The following is a 17,164-nucleotide window of genomic DNA, read 5'->3' on the forward strand; positions in this document are numbered from 1 at the left end:
CGCTCTGTCTCTTTGAACCCATCCTATTGGCTCTGCTCGATCGGTTGACAGGGGACGAGCTCTTGGAGCTGCACGTCGTGCACATCGTCCAGCCCTTCTCACTGGACTGCCCGACCCAAAATGCCGCCCGTCTCTCCTGACCCTTGATTTCTGGAGCGGGGGGCCATGATGAGCGATCGATGGTATTGGCCATGTAATGCAGGTGCTTGAACAAGAACCGGAAAGTCCTTGCAGTTGTTGCTTCCGCCCGTCAGTAATAATGCGCTCCTTCTGCCCTACAACTTCTTCCCGATCCTCTTTTCATCTTTTCTCCATCGCCGACGCCAGAACCATATTCCCATACTGGACAGATACATATCGCAAGGCCGATATCGATTTGTCGTTAGTGCCGCCAACAACGTGATTAGGAAGACAGTCGAGCTAGAAACGAGCGCTGTGATATTCTATACGAAGGTGGATCCCTGGCAGCCGCGTTACAAAAAGACGGCACTCACCACGTCGATTAATACACTCGCCAACTCCTGTCGCGAGCTTTCATCTCACCCGCCTGCGCGAGAAGTCGGTACCATTTAGAAAATTTGGAGGGTTTATTCTTGATTGTTAGTCGCTGTGCGACGAGAGGGGCTTGCGTGTAATTTCTCGTATCACCTGTTGTCTTTATCGAAGGAGTATAAAATCTACCACGATGCTGTCATCAGTATTATTAGCCGTGCTCGCATCAACCTTAGCGTCGGCCCATACAGTCATCACCTACCCAGGATGGAGAGGAGACAACCTCATCACGAACTCTTCGTGGCCATACGGCATGCAGTGGACCTATCCATGTGAGTAATCTCTTTTGATATATACATCATCTCTGAATACTAGGTACCGTTTAAAATCATGATGACTGTCACAGTGACTAACACGATTATTGTAGGCGGCGGTATTCCACTGACGACGAATAGGACGTATTGGCCCACTACGGGTGGCGCTGTCGCGTTCCAGCCGGGTTGGTTCCAAGGGCATCAGACGGCATTCTTATATATCAACTTAGGCTTCGGCACCACCGGGCCGGATGGAGGGCCGGAAAATATGTCATTTCCTATGATCGCACCTTTTCAGCTTCTCGGCCCTTCGAAGGGTCCGTATCCCGGGACCGTCTGTCTGCCACAGGTACCACTGCCCGCGAACATGTCTTTCAACCCCGGTGACAACGCGACGCTGCAGGTCGTCGAAATAGCGCAGCACGGAGCTGCCCTTTTCTCGGTAAATTTTGGCGTTCCGAGCTTGGATGAAGATGTGAAAGCTGACTTGTCTCCTATAGTGTGCTGATATCACATTTGCTGCACCCGGTGACGAGAAGATCGCCAAAGTAAACGAATCTAATTGCTTTAATAGCACCGACCTCGGCTTCGCCGAGATCTATACAATCACGACTCAAGAGATAGGCGCTGCTGCCAATATGACCACCAGCAGCGCCTCTAGGTTTCTCTACCGGAGCTCTTCTGCGTGGAGCTGGCTGGGTTATTTACCCTTGGCTGCATGCTCTCTCTGGTTCTTACTGTAAATATTACCTAGTGAATGGGTTGAGTACTACTCAATATAGAGATGGGCTAAGAAGTGAGACGAGCGGATTTTCTTCATTTTAACCTTTTGTATCTATACCATTTGGCATCTTAAACCGGCGCACGGAGCGGAGGGATGAAACTTTTTTTTTTTTTCAATGGCTGTGGGTAAGTCTCCCAATGCCAGCGAGGCTCTATAATTACAAGGGAGAAAGGATGTGCGGATTTGATATCAGGTACCTACCTACCTACTTAGGTACCTAGCTATACCCCTTCTCTCTCTCGGACTGAGATTCCATATCATCTCTAACACTAGGTATCTTGGGGATCACCAGGTAGATATTGTTCCTCAGATATTATGAACGAAAAAATTCTACAAGATTCTTATTATGTCTCACAGTGATTATTACATAAATGGCCCATGTAGGTAGATTTGCACCTCAAGGTGCGTCAGGGTTGGCTGTTTAGGGAGTTATGTACCACGGATGTCAATATCAATGGCGTGACATCCATGTTAGAGTAGGCGCCAGCATTGGGGTATAGGTAAACACCGTGAAACTTGATCTTCTCGAATATTAAGTTGAGCATGTGCAATTCTATGACCTGCCTGGTACAGAAATCATATCTAATTTTACTATAGGTACCTACCTAGGTATCTAGGTAGGCACTGGACTGGTACCTATACGTTGGGGTACAGACTCGCGAGAACGCTACTTTTTGATCTGAAGTCTCTGTTACGGAAGTGATTCGTTAATGCCTAGGTACACATTACTACTAATTGTCAGTGAAGCTGAAGCTGAAGTACTAAATAACACGTCTTCATAACATCGAGCCGTAGATAGATAGGTAATCATTTTCAGCATTATATAAATGCAATTGAATTACTTTTTTTTGGCCACCACCGCTCTGTCTCACCAGAGTTAACTACAAAGCCCCCATTGGTCGTTACCAAGGGGGATGCTCAACCCCGACTCCTTGCAGCATGAGGGACCACGTATAAACGTGTATCAGAAATATCAACGCCCTATTCGATAGATGGGTTTAGGATGGGCTTCGCAGGTAGTAATTCCGGTGTGAAATCATTTCAATAGCGATAAACATTCATCAGCCATCTGCTTCACACGCGGCTCGGAGACGCGATCTTTACTCGATGCTATAGACGATGACATACTTCTTGCCTCGGGTGCGTACTTGCCGATCACGGTGATAAGAGTGCCAGCGGCTACTAGCGCTCGAAATATGACCTCCCCTTCGGTCTGTTTCTGAAGAATCCATGCCAGCGCTGTTAGTAGGCGAACCTGTACGTTGCTCGGTACCTTTCCCGGTTCTCTGGATGCTAGAACACCGAAATTTACCATCACTGTGGTCAAGGCAACCTGCAAATTGCGATTGAAAGGTCCGATCGCGGGCTGACCACCAATACCTAGCACTCGATCAATGAAAGAAACAGTCGCCAGCCCTTCTGAAGACTGCCCAAGAAGTTTCCGGCCTTCGGTAGACCCGAAGAGATTGGCGATCGTGCGGGCTGCCATCATGACGTGGTGCTCGTTAGGCTGCCCGTCGGATAAGACTCCTTCAAGTGCGGCTGATATGGCTATCTGCGCCAAACTACCAAAGTCGGATGACTTGAATTTAGCAGCGCCGGAAGAAGTCGCGATGCAGCGCAAAAGATCGAGAGGCGCGAGCCTGTCGGAGTAGTCCCACCGTGTACACATCATGGCCACTAAGTTGATGGAGGCCTCGTCCCCCACTGGTTGATTCGTTTCCAGTCTCTGCTTCACAGTAGCTAAGATTCCTTGCGCCGGTGGGTTGAGGGAATGGTCCTTGCGTCCCGCCGCCTCGAGGCCAGAATTGATGCTGAGTATCTTCTTAAAGATAGCTACGTAATTAGAGTTAGAACTACCGTTGTATTAGGAGATGGTCACATTTTCACTGATACTTACGATCATATTTGGCAGCTGTGATATCCAGATACTCGCGCTGTGGTAGAGCCTTACTGCTAGATGCGCTAGAGTCATCACCTGGTCGATATCTTGACTCGGTGCCGTATGGGCCGGATCCTCCCCCATTCTCGATATCCTGGCCAATCGTGGCGCCTTGCGTATTAGAAATGATGAACTGGGCAACCTGATCAAGGAAGTTTTGCGAAAGCTCGTTATCGTCGATGAATTTCTGGGCTCGGGTATAGGGATTCTCGGATAAGTTGTATGGTAGCTTCAGGGAGGGCTGACCTTCCTCAATGGCGACGTCGAAGACGTAATCATAGGACTGGCCATTATACTCAACCTTGCGCCCGCTACTGCCAACCGCATCTACAACGGTACCGACGTTGACCCACTGCTGCTGGCTCATCGACCACTGGTGTGCCGTCACCGAACTGTCCTCTTCTCTAATCATCTGCACTTGGCCTTCTTTGGTGCCCGATTTATTCTTTAGGAAGTCAGGACCCGGAAGCTTTTCCTTGTTGACGCTCCCAACCTGTTGCTGCGGTATCGAAGACGACCTTACAGATTCGTCGAAATGAGCTATGGTATCAGGACTGGCCAGGCGCTCCCGGCTGCGAGAAAAGACGCGAGCAACGCCGTCGCTAGTACCTGTCACGATATCTCCGCTTTCAGAGCACACCGAGACGGACCATACAGAAATAGCGGGATGGGTGATGGTCTGGAGACAGTCGGAGCCTCGCCATATGCGGACAGTTCGATCTTCCCCCGAACTGACCAATTCACCAGAAGGTAGGGCAGCGAGGGAATATATGAAGCTCTCGTGGCCACGTAACTCCCCAACTTGTTGACCGTTTAACTTCCATAGACGGATAACCCCGTCGTTGCTAGCGCTGGCAAAGTCGGCGCCGCTAGGGTGGCCGGGCGGAACCTGACACAGAGCTCGAACGACGTCGGAAGTGTAGATGGTACTTTTGGGTTGGATCTCGGCAGCCACGGCAGTACGAACGTCGTAGATGCGGATGTTCTTGTCGGCGGAGGCAGTTACGATAGTGTTCTTGTCTAAAGGCAAAACATCCCATACCGCTTCCTCATGTCCGCTTAGAATAGCCTCCAATTCCCACTTCTGAAGGTTCCATATCCTCGCAGTCTTGTCCCAACTACCTGACACTAGATAATGACAGCCTGGTATAACGGCCAATGCGCAGATATTTCTAGCGTGACCAATCAATAGACGCTCGGCATTGTCATTAGGAGCTGAGGTGGGTTTCCTGACGTCGATAATGGTATCGGAGCCGGCAGATACGACTAGGCCGTCGGGGTAGTCGGGCGAGGGGGACAAGTATGTTAAACTGTTGTAAAATTCGGTACCTTTGGTGGCGACAGTCGACTCAAAAGTTGGGGGGGAGGTGGAAGTTCGCTTCCAAGCGCGAACAGTACAGTCTCTGGCCGCGGAGAGTATGAGATCTGGAGCGGGGAAGCAGACATGCCGAACCTATAGAGAAGGGAGGGTATCAGTAAGAAGCACTAACTTATTTAACTATTAAGTTAAAGATGGAGAGGGAAAGGGAAAATAAGCGATGAGCTCGTACATCAGCATTGTGTCCGACAAGCTGCGCGGATAGCTTGAAGTCAGCCATTTTGTGGCCGGATGACTACCGCGACTACCGGAGCTTTCTTCTAAGTTGCGATACGGTTGCTTTTTGGGATCGGGAGACTGATTTCACGGACTTTGATCCGGGAGTAGGTATTTATGAACCATGTAGATCCAACAAACTTACTAAGTAATTGGCAATAGACAAATAAAAAGGATGAATGTGGAGGAAACCTTCATATACAGGTAGTTATATCCAATGTTTGACGTTTGGTGGAGGTATGTACCTGCCCACCATAGAAACATCTAGTATAAAAGGTTAGTAGGCTGGCAGGTTGGTACCTAGGTAGTAGGTAAGTAAAACTAACGCAGGTGGGTAGGTGGGGGATTTTGGGCTGAGACTTCTAATTTAGAATTCCTAGCTGAGCATGACGGCATCAATGGATTACTTGATCATGTATAGATATACGTAATTTTGACCAAGTAGGTACATCTGTAATATCACCTGTGGCACGTTTGAAGGTACTAGGTATTGTACATATATCTACTAGGTAGGTATGTACTTATCTATGTACATATGCCCCCACCTTATCTTACACTGGGCAACGGATCTAGGCTTAGACCCACTTAACTAGCCGTCGCGTCGATGAGGCTCGTTAATTGAATCTTTAATCCAATCCATTCTGCATGCCAAACCCCAAACCCTTCAACGCCAACTTCAACACATTTTTCCTTTCCTTTTTTAACCTCTCGTAACTTCAACAACCCCCTCCCCTCCTCCTTGTCTCCCTAGTCTCTCTTTCTTAATTAGGACCTTACGACTTCGATCACTTTGTTCCTTGGACTCTAATCATCCACTTCAGTTCAATTTGGACGTAGCTAGAATTCAAAAGGTACCGATCTAAACACGACTCGCGGCGACCCAATTACTATTCTCCATTCCCCATTCCTCCTCCCTTTCATGAATGCGATTCCAAATTAAACGTCACGACCCGTTACGATTAGTCACGAACACCCGTCTTTCTCTTCATTAGTCTCTCCGTCGGCATCCTCACGTGGTTGTCGCATTCGTTTTTCTTAGCTACCTAGTACATTTTGCGGCGCATCTCATTCATCGCCGACAACTATACAGCCGTATACTCATCCTTGCCTACTGGCGCGTTACCCTTTCGAACACTCGACTCTTATCATCGCCCTTCGACTGAAGTGCACGCGAGCCCCGACGCCTCGACAACTCTATTACGGTGTAAACGTTTATTCCGACTATTTTCCATTCTGAAGTTCAGATCTGAGCCTTTTAGTTTCAGCTCCACGCTAGGTTTTGAGAAGCTTTGTTTTCGAGCATATTCGTAATAATCGATTCTTACAATGGCTGCCACCGAAGCCTCTCGTCAATATGTCCCGCTTACCTGTCACGGCCACTCCCGTCCAGTTCCACATATCAGTTTTTCGCCGCTTGAGAAAGACGACGTGTATTACTTAATCTCAGCATGTAAAGGTGCGTACCTATTCTTTCGATACCACTAGCAAACATGCTAACAAGCGTCTCATTCAGACGGCAACCCCATGCTTCGCGACGGTCAAACCGGAGACTGGATCGGTACCTTCATCGGGCATAAAGGCGCTGTTTGGCAAGCCAGACTTAGCCCCGACGCAGCTACCGCTGCCACGGCCTCTGCGGATTTCACCGCGTGGGTGTTTGTCCCCCTCAACGCCTAAGCACCAGCTAAACTGTATTGATAGAAAGATATGGGACACCCACACCGGCGAGCTTCTGTTCACTCTGCAGCACGATCATATCGTTCGCGCCGTCGCGTATCCGCCGGACAATTCCGATCTCGTCGCTACTGGTGGTATGGAGAAGAAGCTTCGCATCTTCGACCTCACTGAGATGAAGCCCGCTTCCAACACCGATGCCGCAACGAATGGTAACGGCGCAGAAGCCGCCGTCGTGCCGTCCACCATCTTGGCATCCTCCGCCTTTGAGATAGGGGCCGGAGTTCACACTGCCTCTATCAAGTTCATCGTCTGGACGAGGGATCCTAACATTCTCATTACCGCGTCCGACAACACCCTGCGCTGGTTCGACTTGCCTAGCCGAAGCGTCGTGAAGCAGGAAGTTCTGGATGGCGAGATCGGATCATGCGAATTCTGCGCGCTGGCTCCTGAGTACACATCCAAAACAGATATCGGCGAGGGATTGCCGGTTCTGGCCGTAGCTGCTGGCAAGTCTATCTACTTTTGGGGTGGTCTCCGTGCTATGAATGAACTGAAGCGCACCAAGATGAGCTACAAGGTGGCAAGTGTCGCCTTAGACCCCAAGGGTAGGAAGATCATTGTCGGCGAAGACATTCCTGCTACGTGGGCAAGAGTTTACCGATGGGACGACGATGTAGAAATAGGTTTGTGCTCTCATCATACCTAATATTTGATCCTATCGCTGATAAGTTTGGGCAGATATCCACAAGGGCCACCACGGACCTGTTTGGTCGGTGGCCTTCTCGCCGGACGGTAAGCTGTACGCGACCGGGTCGGAAGACGGAACTATCAAGATGTGGAAGAATTGCGATGGGTTCTACGGCCTTTGGCGAGGAGGCGCGAACAGTATGTAGCATCCAGAATTATTTGTTCCCCTTTCTAGTATCATTTCCGCTCCCTTGGAATTAGTCACTTTCGAGACATGCATTAAATGAGCCAACAATCCCCTACCTAAGCAAATAAGCAATTACTGACTCTATTTGTTATAGTGGGGACCGAACGAAGTGTCGAATAGGGCAACGCACTTCAACGTAGGCCCTCAACTGGTTCGACTAAGAACGGCGAAGACATTTCGAGCAACCCCCCCAAGGAACCACTCCAACTTTCCGTCGTTGGAAAGGAAAACATCGTCCTCTAAATGAGCCATGATGTTGCCCGAGTCTTCTCCCCTACCGAAAACGATTCGATCAAGTAGCATGCTTAGACGTTTTGGGTCAAAGACGGGGCGTGTAGTCCGAGATGATATTGACCCGGGTGTTTATCGTCTTATAGTCGCTAGATGTGTAAAACTAACATCAAGGTGGAGGATCACTGTACTATTGCACCATATTGCTTGGAAGTGAGACATAGATGCGATAATAAAGTCGAAGGAGCCTGCAAAGGTAACCTCATAGTGGTGCAATTTGATCATTGTGATCTGCTATATAATTTGAGAATTGTGACGAGGGTTGGAAACTTAGCCTGTGAACTTTTGGCCACGCAAAGTAAGTTGTCAAGAGGAAAAAAGCCGCTAGGTTAGGTACCAGGGAGGTGCCTATTTATTTGTTCGTTCCGAGTTAACATTGCAAGTGCAGGAGGGTTAAGCAGTGAGCGTATTGAAAGTACGACTCATTCCACAATTATTATGCCTTACTAGGTTCCTAGTAGGTACCTACATAGGTGTAGATTTGGAAAGAGCTCCATAGTCATCCAAGACCAAGTATATATGGATGCTAGATTCAACATGTTGATAAGTTCAATGTCGTTGAAGGTATGACGATCTTGGGCAAAGGAGGCTTACAACCTTTGAGGGGGGCAAATACCGAGTGGTAGCCTTGATAGCATCGGACTCGGCGGTATTTACAACATTGTCGCCGTCTCTCCTTATATAACCCCCACACGCATATTTGGGCAAGATGGCTTGGTTGGTCAAAAACAAACAGTGTCTCAATCCTAACAGATCTACGTAGACTACGGGTAGATCTTATCACCCAATGATTTCTAATTTGAGAATCATTCTACTACCGTTGGCCTGGCCAATTCCTTACTTGAAGTTTATTTATTTGATAGGCCGAGAGATTGCTCATTCTATCATATGGACTCCATAGTGCATCCATAGGTATCACTTCGCGTCCCTACCATCCAGGTATGCACTTATTAACTGACATCTTTAGAGAACCCTTGGAAGGTAAGCAACTATCCGTAATACCGTCGGCCAGTTGATAATGTAAATAACAGCTTAATTTATCAATCGCACGATTGCAGTTCAATTCGCTTACCTACCACCTAGTATGTAGTACCTACCGAGGTAGGTAGGTAATAGTTCAACCAACAATTTTCAGTTCAATTATGCTGCAAAAGCGCACTATAATTACCTATAGGAACCTTGGAAGTTTTAATGATTTAGTGGTTTCCATATATTTTAATACCGCCACCAGCCACAACCGTCTACGAGTAACTGGTTCGCACCTCGCCGCTAAAAGCCCTGAGACATATAGCACCTTTTAGGGCTTGACGCACTGTAAAACTAGAAACGGTCTGGAATGAACTCCATAAGGGTTACGGAACTTTCAGTTGAGTTATGTTTGACAAGAGGGAAAGACTACCTAGGTACTGGCGTCGCTAGTTCCGATCCTACAAAAATCGTCATGAAGGTAGCTAGGTACCAGGTAAAGCTCTTGGCGGATTATACCCATGAATCTATCTGGATGGGTTTGCCTCACCTTTTCCGAGTACCTCCGCAATTCTACAGAAAAGGAGCTGCCGCCCAAGAACCCGAAGGGCACGGAGGCTACTTGAGTAGTATTCAGCCGCAAAGCAAGGCGCATCACCCATCTTCCCACATCATCGATACCGATGCGTGGCACAGAACGCCCATGCTTACTACGAGTATCGGAAGTCAGAAGACTCTCTGCCGCCTCAAAAGTGAAATAAATCTTAGGAGAGCCGCCCAGGTTGGTAGCCGACAACTTCTTCAAAAGGCGATAACGCTCTTTCAAGACAAACCGAGCCCTGAATGAGGGGCGGTATGCAGGGGGAGTTCCAGATGTGTGAAGCGGGGCACCAACACGTTTTGATGGTGTTTTAAAGAGACACCCATATAGGTATTAAAACCCTCGGCAAGCAATTCTCGCCCCGACTTAGCCAATGAGGATCGTGGCCGACTAAATCCGGACCCTTCGTATGGTAGAGCTCCAGGTCTGATCCGGGGCTAATCAATGTGTGACTGTGGAAGCAAGAGGTGTCAGCCGCACAATATTAAGGCAAGTTGCAGACGGACATCTCGCGGGACCTGACTGATGATCTACATGATTCAAGATGCGCCCGCTCACATGTAAACTTACTTACCCATCAACTATTCACATGTCCTTGCGGTGATGCTGAGGGCGCGGGGAGTCTGTTTTCGGTCTCATACCCTAAGCATATAAATCTCGGAAGCCTCTGTATCTCCTACTGCCCAACACAAGCCGCCAATGTCGTTGACGACAACGACTGCTAGGCAGCGGGCGGCAATTGGGGAACGCCTTTCCGAACTTACAACAGTCTTCACTCCGCCGTGCCCAATTACGTGGCTGCTGACAAGCACAAAGGTGCCATCGCAGTATCCAGCCTTTCCTACCACAGGACCTTCTTCATGCGATCCTCCCTCTTGGGTCGACAATATCTCCCAGAAGGGCTTCGGCTACTACTCGCCCGCGATATGTCCTAGCGGCTTCTATGCGGGCTGCACCGCCAAAGATGATAGAATTGGTGAAGGATTCCCACCAACATCGTCAGGGGAGACCGCCATGTACTGCGTTCCAAGGTATAATGGAAAGCTTCTAAGCCCCTTTCCTGATATCATGACTAATACAAAGTCCCTCGTACAGTGGATTCGCCTGCACATCAGACACAACAGACTTTCGAGGCGGCATCTGGGGATTTCAAACAGGCTCGGGGAGTAGACCTTCCGCTACCGTAGGACCAGCCATACAGATCCGCTGGAGGCAACAGGACCTTTCCAGTCTCCAAACCGACCCTTTGGACCCTAACTCGCCGGCCAACGTCGTCATCGTTGCCTCCTCAGAAAACGTCGTGGTCGGTGACTCGTCGAGTTTCAGTACAGCCGGAGCTATAACCTCTACAATCACATCAGCTCATTCAACACGCCAAATAACTTCGGCAACATCTATCTCGACACCAATCCCGGCTGAAACGGAAACAGATGTACCACGGATTAGCTCTCCTATTATACCGACCGGGACAGAGGTGTCAATGAGCACATCCCAATCCTCCCCATCTAGTCAACGGGATGCGGCGACGCCTATCCTGACAGGAAGCACATCCACCACTGGCAGTGAGAACAATCCGAGTCCTAGCGTAAATGAAGGGAGTTCCGCAGGCGTTTCCTCAAGCACAAATACGGCAGCGATGGCTTTGTCCGGAATTCTTATCGTCATCATACTCGGATTTCTGGCAACCGTATCATTTCGTCGGTATCGTCGGTACCGCGCCGGAAAGATAGAGGCCTTCATCCCCTTCAAACCCAGACACTGGGCTAAAGCTATCCTAGGTAAATGGTCTAGTAGATCAATGCCCTCGCATCGTGACCGTGGAAACCTCCCACCTAAACTTCCAGATGCCGAATTAGGCACCGACGGTCCTATCCCGGAACTTGGACCGGGAGACCCGCTTGGCACAAAAGAGAACCCAGCAGAGCTAGCGGGGAATGGCGTGAGGAATAGCTGGATGTCAAATATGTCGCGGATATTTACTGGGAGATTGAGAAAGGAAGTTTGGTCAGTATAAAAGCTTTGCCAGTTTCATCAATTACGTATTCTGGGAAACGGTGCATATGGCTAGATGATGGTGTTTTAAGGAGGTGATCCTGGGCCGCTGTGGATTGATTTTGCATTTTACCCTACCAACCTACCTAGAGTGGTAGATAAAGAACCTTGGAAGGCTTGGGGTAACTAGCTAAAGTGTCGTCGCTGTTTACCCATGATGAATAAGTATATACCTACCTAGGTAGGTAGTTGATTCATCACAAAACTTGACAGTTACTTCCAAGGTTGTCTTACGTGCATAGGTACCTAGTTCAGATTTAGGTGAGAAAAGGGAACATTAGCGTTTTAATAGGGCATACACCCCTAAAATATAAGGCCTTAGCCCCCTGTATTTAAAACATAATGTTGTATAGGCACCCACCTAGCAGGTACCTATGCAGCTATGGTAAGCAATGTCATCTAATTTGAACAGCACTTCTGACTTCGCATTAAAAGACCTCGTATCAATACATCCAGGTAAATAGCAGGCACCTAGAATAGTCCTTTATGGTGTATACCTACACACGTCAATTTGACGCGTAAGGAGTTCCATATGGTTGTAATTTCACACCTTCGACATCGACAAATCCGAACTTGGAGTTATCTTCATTCTTACTCATCTCCTGAACCCATTTCTCCATGGATTTAAGGAATGGTTCCCTATGATCGTCTCGGGTGAAGTCTAGAGGTTCATTATCATTTCCCACTAGTCGCATTCTAGATAATCTCGTTAGCGATTTGCAACAGATCATAAATTCGACTCCCGCGGGAGACAGATGGGAACCACTTTGCTAGACATACTGTGTGCCTGATGCCAAATTTGTGAGGGCATACTCTTGCTCGTCGAAGTATTCAACAGCACTTTTAACACTCCCATCTAAGATCTTCTTCGGCAGATCAAATTCGTTAGATGCCGGCCTTGCCAATCCGATCCCGTCCACGGTCTGGAGCGCATTCACCATGGCATCCGCGGATCGAAATCCGCCAGTGACATAAACTTTCGTCTTAGTTAACAGCGGAACAATCTTCTCGGCAAATTCCAGGAAAAAAGCCTCTCGCTTCTTGGTAGACTCCCGCCTGTGAGCAAATGCGAGGTCTTGGTACGTCCCACCAGATAACTGTAGTACCTTGTCAGCTTCAAACCCCCATCATATCAAACTAGGCGGACGTACCTCAACGAAATCGAAATTGCGTTCTTCGAGGGCGGCGCAAAGGCTTTTGCAATCATCGGTACTAAATCCGCTCTCCTGGAACTCCACGCTGTTAACCTTGATGCCAACGATGAACTTCTCGTCGTTAACCCGCTTCCGAATCTCATCGGCGACTTCGAAGATCAGACGCGAGCGATTCAAGAGCGAGCCCCCATACTCGTCTGTTCGCTTGTTAGTGGTCGGGGACAAGTACTGCGCTAACAGATATCCGCTATATTCCTAGTGAGCCCTTGAATTTAATATCATTACACGAGCTAACTCACTGCGCCCCATGCAACTCAATCCCGTCAAAGCCGGCTTTATAACAATATTCTGCGGCATGGGCAAACCCGTCGATAACGTCCTGAATATCTTTCTTATCCATGGCTCTCGGCTTCGTAAATCTCATACCCATGATAACTTGATCAAGGTGAACATCACTGGCAGAGATAGGATGCTCCTGGATATCGGCAGTGACTTGACGACCTGGGTGAGACAACTGGCAGACGACGAGGCTTCCGTGTGCCTTTGCTTGGGATGCTATGTCTGCAAAGCCTTGGAATCTTTCACCGGAGAACGGCGCATCTCTGGGAATAATGGGATTGCCCGCAGCCTCAAGATGATCATACTCAAACATCGTGTTACCTGTTAAAATAACACCAAACCCTCCCTCACCCCATCTCTTATACACATTGATCAGCTCTTTGGTAGGTACCCCACGTTTCGGAAGATCTTTGGCATCCCACGTCGAGAGACGCTCGGTCATCGAAGCCTTCAAGAACCGGTTCGTAGCCGTCCTACCGCTAAATTTAAATGCTAAAGGACGACCTAGAGGTTCTGGATCGACATCCTCGCCGTGGAAGCGTTTCGGTGGCATGGTGATAGAGGCTTCTCAAGTTGAAGGTTGATCAGAAGAAGTTGTGTTTACCTACCTGTAAGTGATATTCAATGAAGTATAAGAAAATATTACCGTAGGCAAGAGAATCTCTCGATTTTAATACCCATTAACACTTGCGAAATAGTCGTACGTAACCTGAGGATCGCAAGAGGTGTTCTCGAATATTCGCAAGCCATAACCGGAGGGAAAATCATTGCCAATAGACGGATTTGTCAGGCAGTTCATAATCGTCGCCGAGTCGGGAATCATCCTGCCTACCCTTATAGCTTTACCGGGTTTATTATGGACCTTGCACGGCACAAATATTTCCCCTAGCATACACATCGGACTTGGAATGATTCCGAGTAGTTAAGAATGCTCTGGAAGTATACCCACTAATAAATGATTAGGGGTATCTTAGCGGGGGTTGCTTAAGTAAGTAAGTATCATTATGAAGCAATCTGCGATTATTCAACGTATATCTGGATTACTGATGAAGTGAACATGGTAAGTGGGTAGCTAGGAGAGTTAAGGTATGATCATCATTCCATATACGTAAAATACCCACATTAAGGATAAATCTCGCAACAAACTAGCTATGGCATGTCGTAATGATGTTTTTCGGTTTGAAATTTCAACAGCCTAAGGACCTACCTAGGTATGTTAAAGGTTTAACTAGCACGTTAACCATACTAATATGTTTCTTGACTTACTTAGGTACCTAGGTAGATAACGATACTTTGAAATCTCTTTACCCTATGGGAATTCAGCAGGAGAGTTGCTGATAGGTACGAAGTAGGTACGCTCAGTTTATGAAGGGTTCTTGTGTTGAGAGTGACTGTCGACTAGATTTTTTCACTTGGACCGGGGTGCTAGGGGTTTCCTATCGTAGTAATTCCGTCAATTCCGGTACTAATGTTCTCCAAGCCCCGCCCATCTCCGAAGCTCGCGCAGAGGACTGATATTTTCGTATCCATGGATGGAAGCTACAATCTTAGACTCTTAGTGCCTAGGTAGGTAATCATCATCAGTTTAGTTCAAGAAGTCCAAGACCAAATTACCTAATCCTGGAAGGGGATAACACCATATAATGAAATCAAAGGATGGAATCTACCTAGGTAGCTAGTTGACAACTTGGAACATTGAGGCCAAGTCCCTGACCTAAGGAACGGGTATGAACAATCACGACTACCTACCTAAACAATATCTACGCAACGTCGCGGAGCCTGCCGCCGCGCGCATGCATTGGTCAATTTAACTCAGATCATTAAAGGTGATTGTGCCAGTAGTATCATTCAGAGATGTTTTGGAAGATCGGTGAATTACGAATACGATGTATGAACCATCTAAGGACAGACTTGTCCATTATTAAGTGGCGGATTGTCGTCAAGTATATCGATTTGGGGAAGAATACCTACCTAGGTAAAGATATGCCAAATAGTAACTCTGTAAATGTATACCTATAAATACCTACCTAATATGGTATTTCTAAAGCTGCTAGCATTGCAACTTCAACCACCACATGAGGGAACTAGAAGGCAAGGGCATAATGACGTCGTTGCGTGAAAAGCTCTAAACTACCTAGGTACTCCCACTAAGGAGAGCAGCGGATACATATAGATGAGGCTCTGTCTATTCTGTCCCTAGAGCTAGCGACCAACAGAATTGAACACAACGGATCTCCACAGGTCGAGTCCTAATCTCATAGACCCCTAGTTACTGGTCTTCCTCCAGACCAGACTTCTGACACCATATGAGACCATTGTGGTAACATAGGTAGGTATTAATAAAGCTTTGTTGCCATTAGCTGCCACTTACTGATCGACTACCTAAGTACAGACAGAAGAGCGTTGTTGGCTAATGGCAAGGGATACAAACCGATCCAACGGAGTAGACCCGTCCGCCTGCACTCCTTGTTCTTCCATATCCCGATATATTTTATCGATATAACTACCGGCTGCTGATAAATTGAGGATATGGGCAATAGCACGATGGATAGCTAACAGTCGAGGAGACGGAGGCTCGATTATTCGGTCGGCCGTAAGATAAAGCTCACGGGTAACAGGAAGCCCTGCTCCCTGAGCCAAAAATCCGTCTTCGAAGGTTTTAATCGTGTAAACGTGATCTCTTCCAAAGACAGGTTCGAAGTACACTTGGAAATCGCCAAATAGTCGATGTTGATTCACAGTAAGCGTAAGAGCATTACGTGGTCGATCAACCTCAGGGCCTTGGATTAATTCCGCAGCACCGACATCAAACATGTTCAGGATAGCAAGCGCAGACTGTTTGGAATGGTCCTAGTTGAAAGATTAGTTAAAGAAGCTAACCCATCCCCATCTCCCCCCCAAAAAACATACTAGTTCACCCCACTGATTAACTTTGGTAAGGGAATGTGGTAGGATGTGGGCCAGTTCTAGGAATTCGGGGTACCCATTTAGATCATTTCGTACCAAATTCCCATCATCGTCTCGAGCACCGTCGGGATTATGGCGACGTTGTGCTTCGGCAAGGTCAAATTTTCGTGATATTACGCAACGATGACGGTCACGAACAAGACAGTCCCCCCAAAGAAATGATAATCGGGGCCCCGTTCCGACGTACTGTTGGCCGCCTTGACCTTGTGCTTCCTGGACTACAGAATGCCAGGCTGGTGAAGGTTGCGGGGTCTTCTTGGTGGAAACTTTCACTACGAGGAATTAGCAACTAAGTGATATAGTAGCGAAGTTGCGGCAAGGCTTTACGCGGCAGAAAAAACTTATTAAAGAGATAGTCTCCAAAGTCGAAGAATTTCGAGCGGATCTCTTCAAAATTAATGGGTTCATCTCCATCAATCTGAAAATCTACAGCTTGGAAGAACGCGCGCAAAAAGTAGTCCCTAGACTGTTGAGAAAGCGAATACGAATGAGTATAACGAATAAGCCGAGGACGGCTAAAATCTCCTTGAGGTATCCCGGTGTCAAAGTGTTCACAAATTTCGTGAAGTTTACGGCTAGCTTGGTTGCGCAGTTCTGTTTTTAAAGGTGGTTCTGGAGAAAAGTTGATGATGCTTTCAAGTGATGATTGGTGGCGGTGAAGGGGCGATGCCATTTTTACCGTGTTTAGCTTTCAAGACACGGGGTTGAGATAAGTATGAACGGTTGGTAAGCGAACTGGCATTTCGAATAGTAAGTAAATGCTTTACTTATCATTACATGCCCAAGTGATCAACGAGGCACTTCGCCGATGCACGAGTTTAGAAGGTTGTTATGTTACAACATATCCCAAGCTCCAAGCTTGCCAATTAGCTCAAAAAGTCGCTTTAACCACCTCGAATGCCGCTAGACCCCTTTAATATTGCATTAGCCTTAGTTTCCGTAACCTCCCATTAAATGTCTCTCAGGGTTAGGGTTAGGGTTAGGGTTAGGGTTAGGGTTAGGGTTAGGGTTAGGGTTAGGGTTAGGGTTAGGGTTAGGGTTAGGGTTAGGGTTAGGG

The 17,164-nt window shown here is 47.7% G+C and overlaps 5 protein-coding genes across 5 annotated transcripts; 3 read left to right on the forward strand and 2 right to left on the reverse strand.

The window, feature by feature from the left end:
* Positions 1-48: 48 nt before the first annotated feature.
* Positions 49-1,937, forward strand: GGS22DRAFT_160861 (uncharacterized protein). Its single transcript, XM_047960998.1, has 3 exons — positions 49-824; positions 920-1,248; positions 1,307-1,937. Exons 1-3 carry the CDS (start codon positions 686-688, stop codon positions 1,547-1,549), a joined length of 711 nt encoding a protein of 236 aa, XP_047820287.1. The 5' UTR covers positions 49-685; the 3' UTR covers positions 1,550-1,937.
* A 339-nt stretch (positions 1,938-2,276) lies between these two features.
* On the reverse strand, positions 2,277-5,439 carry GGS22DRAFT_128953 (PFU-domain-containing protein). The gene is made up of 3 exons (XM_047958411.1): positions 5,083-5,439; positions 3,491-4,985; positions 2,277-3,426 (listed from the first exon to the last, which is right to left on the reverse strand). The coding sequence occupies exons 1-3, from the start codon at positions 5,128-5,130 to the stop codon at positions 2,627-2,629; spliced, it is 2,343 nt and encodes a 780-aa protein (XP_047820288.1). The 5' UTR covers positions 5,131-5,439; the 3' UTR covers positions 2,277-2,626.
* Positions 5,440-5,772: 333 nt separating this feature from the next.
* GGS22DRAFT_160863 (WD40 repeat-like protein) lies at positions 5,773-8,327 on the forward strand. The gene is made up of 5 exons (XM_047960999.1): positions 5,773-6,582; positions 6,640-6,775; positions 6,828-7,486; positions 7,542-7,688; positions 7,832-8,327. The coding sequence occupies exons 1-5, from the start codon at positions 6,453-6,455 to the stop codon at positions 7,855-7,857; spliced, it is 1,098 nt and encodes a 365-aa protein (XP_047820289.1). The 5' UTR covers positions 5,773-6,452; the 3' UTR covers positions 7,858-8,327.
* Positions 8,328-9,899: 1,572 nt separating this feature from the next.
* GGS22DRAFT_128983 (uncharacterized protein) lies at positions 9,900-11,932 on the forward strand. Its single transcript, XM_047958412.1, has 2 exons — positions 9,900-10,626; positions 10,691-11,932. Exons 1-2 carry the CDS (start codon positions 10,295-10,297, stop codon positions 11,607-11,609), a joined length of 1,251 nt encoding a protein of 416 aa, XP_047820290.1. The 5' UTR covers positions 9,900-10,294; the 3' UTR covers positions 11,610-11,932.
* Positions 11,933-12,015: 83 nt separating this feature from the next.
* GGS22DRAFT_160869 (uncharacterized protein) lies at positions 12,016-13,779 on the reverse strand. The gene is made up of 4 exons (XM_047961000.1): positions 13,101-13,779; positions 12,799-13,048; positions 12,428-12,744; positions 12,016-12,343 (listed from the first exon to the last, which is right to left on the reverse strand). Exons 1-4 carry the CDS (start codon positions 13,691-13,693, stop codon positions 12,154-12,156), a joined length of 1,350 nt encoding a protein of 449 aa, XP_047820291.1. The 5' UTR covers positions 13,694-13,779; the 3' UTR covers positions 12,016-12,153.
* Between the last annotated feature and the right edge of the window lie 3,385 nt (positions 13,780-17,164).

This window comes from Annulohypoxylon maeteangense, assembly GCF_022496945.1.
Source record: "Annulohypoxylon maeteangense strain CBS 123835 unplaced genomic scaffold GGS22scaffold_6, whole genome shotgun sequence".
Lineage (NCBI taxonomy): Eukaryota > Fungi > Ascomycota > Sordariomycetes > Xylariales > Hypoxylaceae > Annulohypoxylon > Annulohypoxylon maeteangense.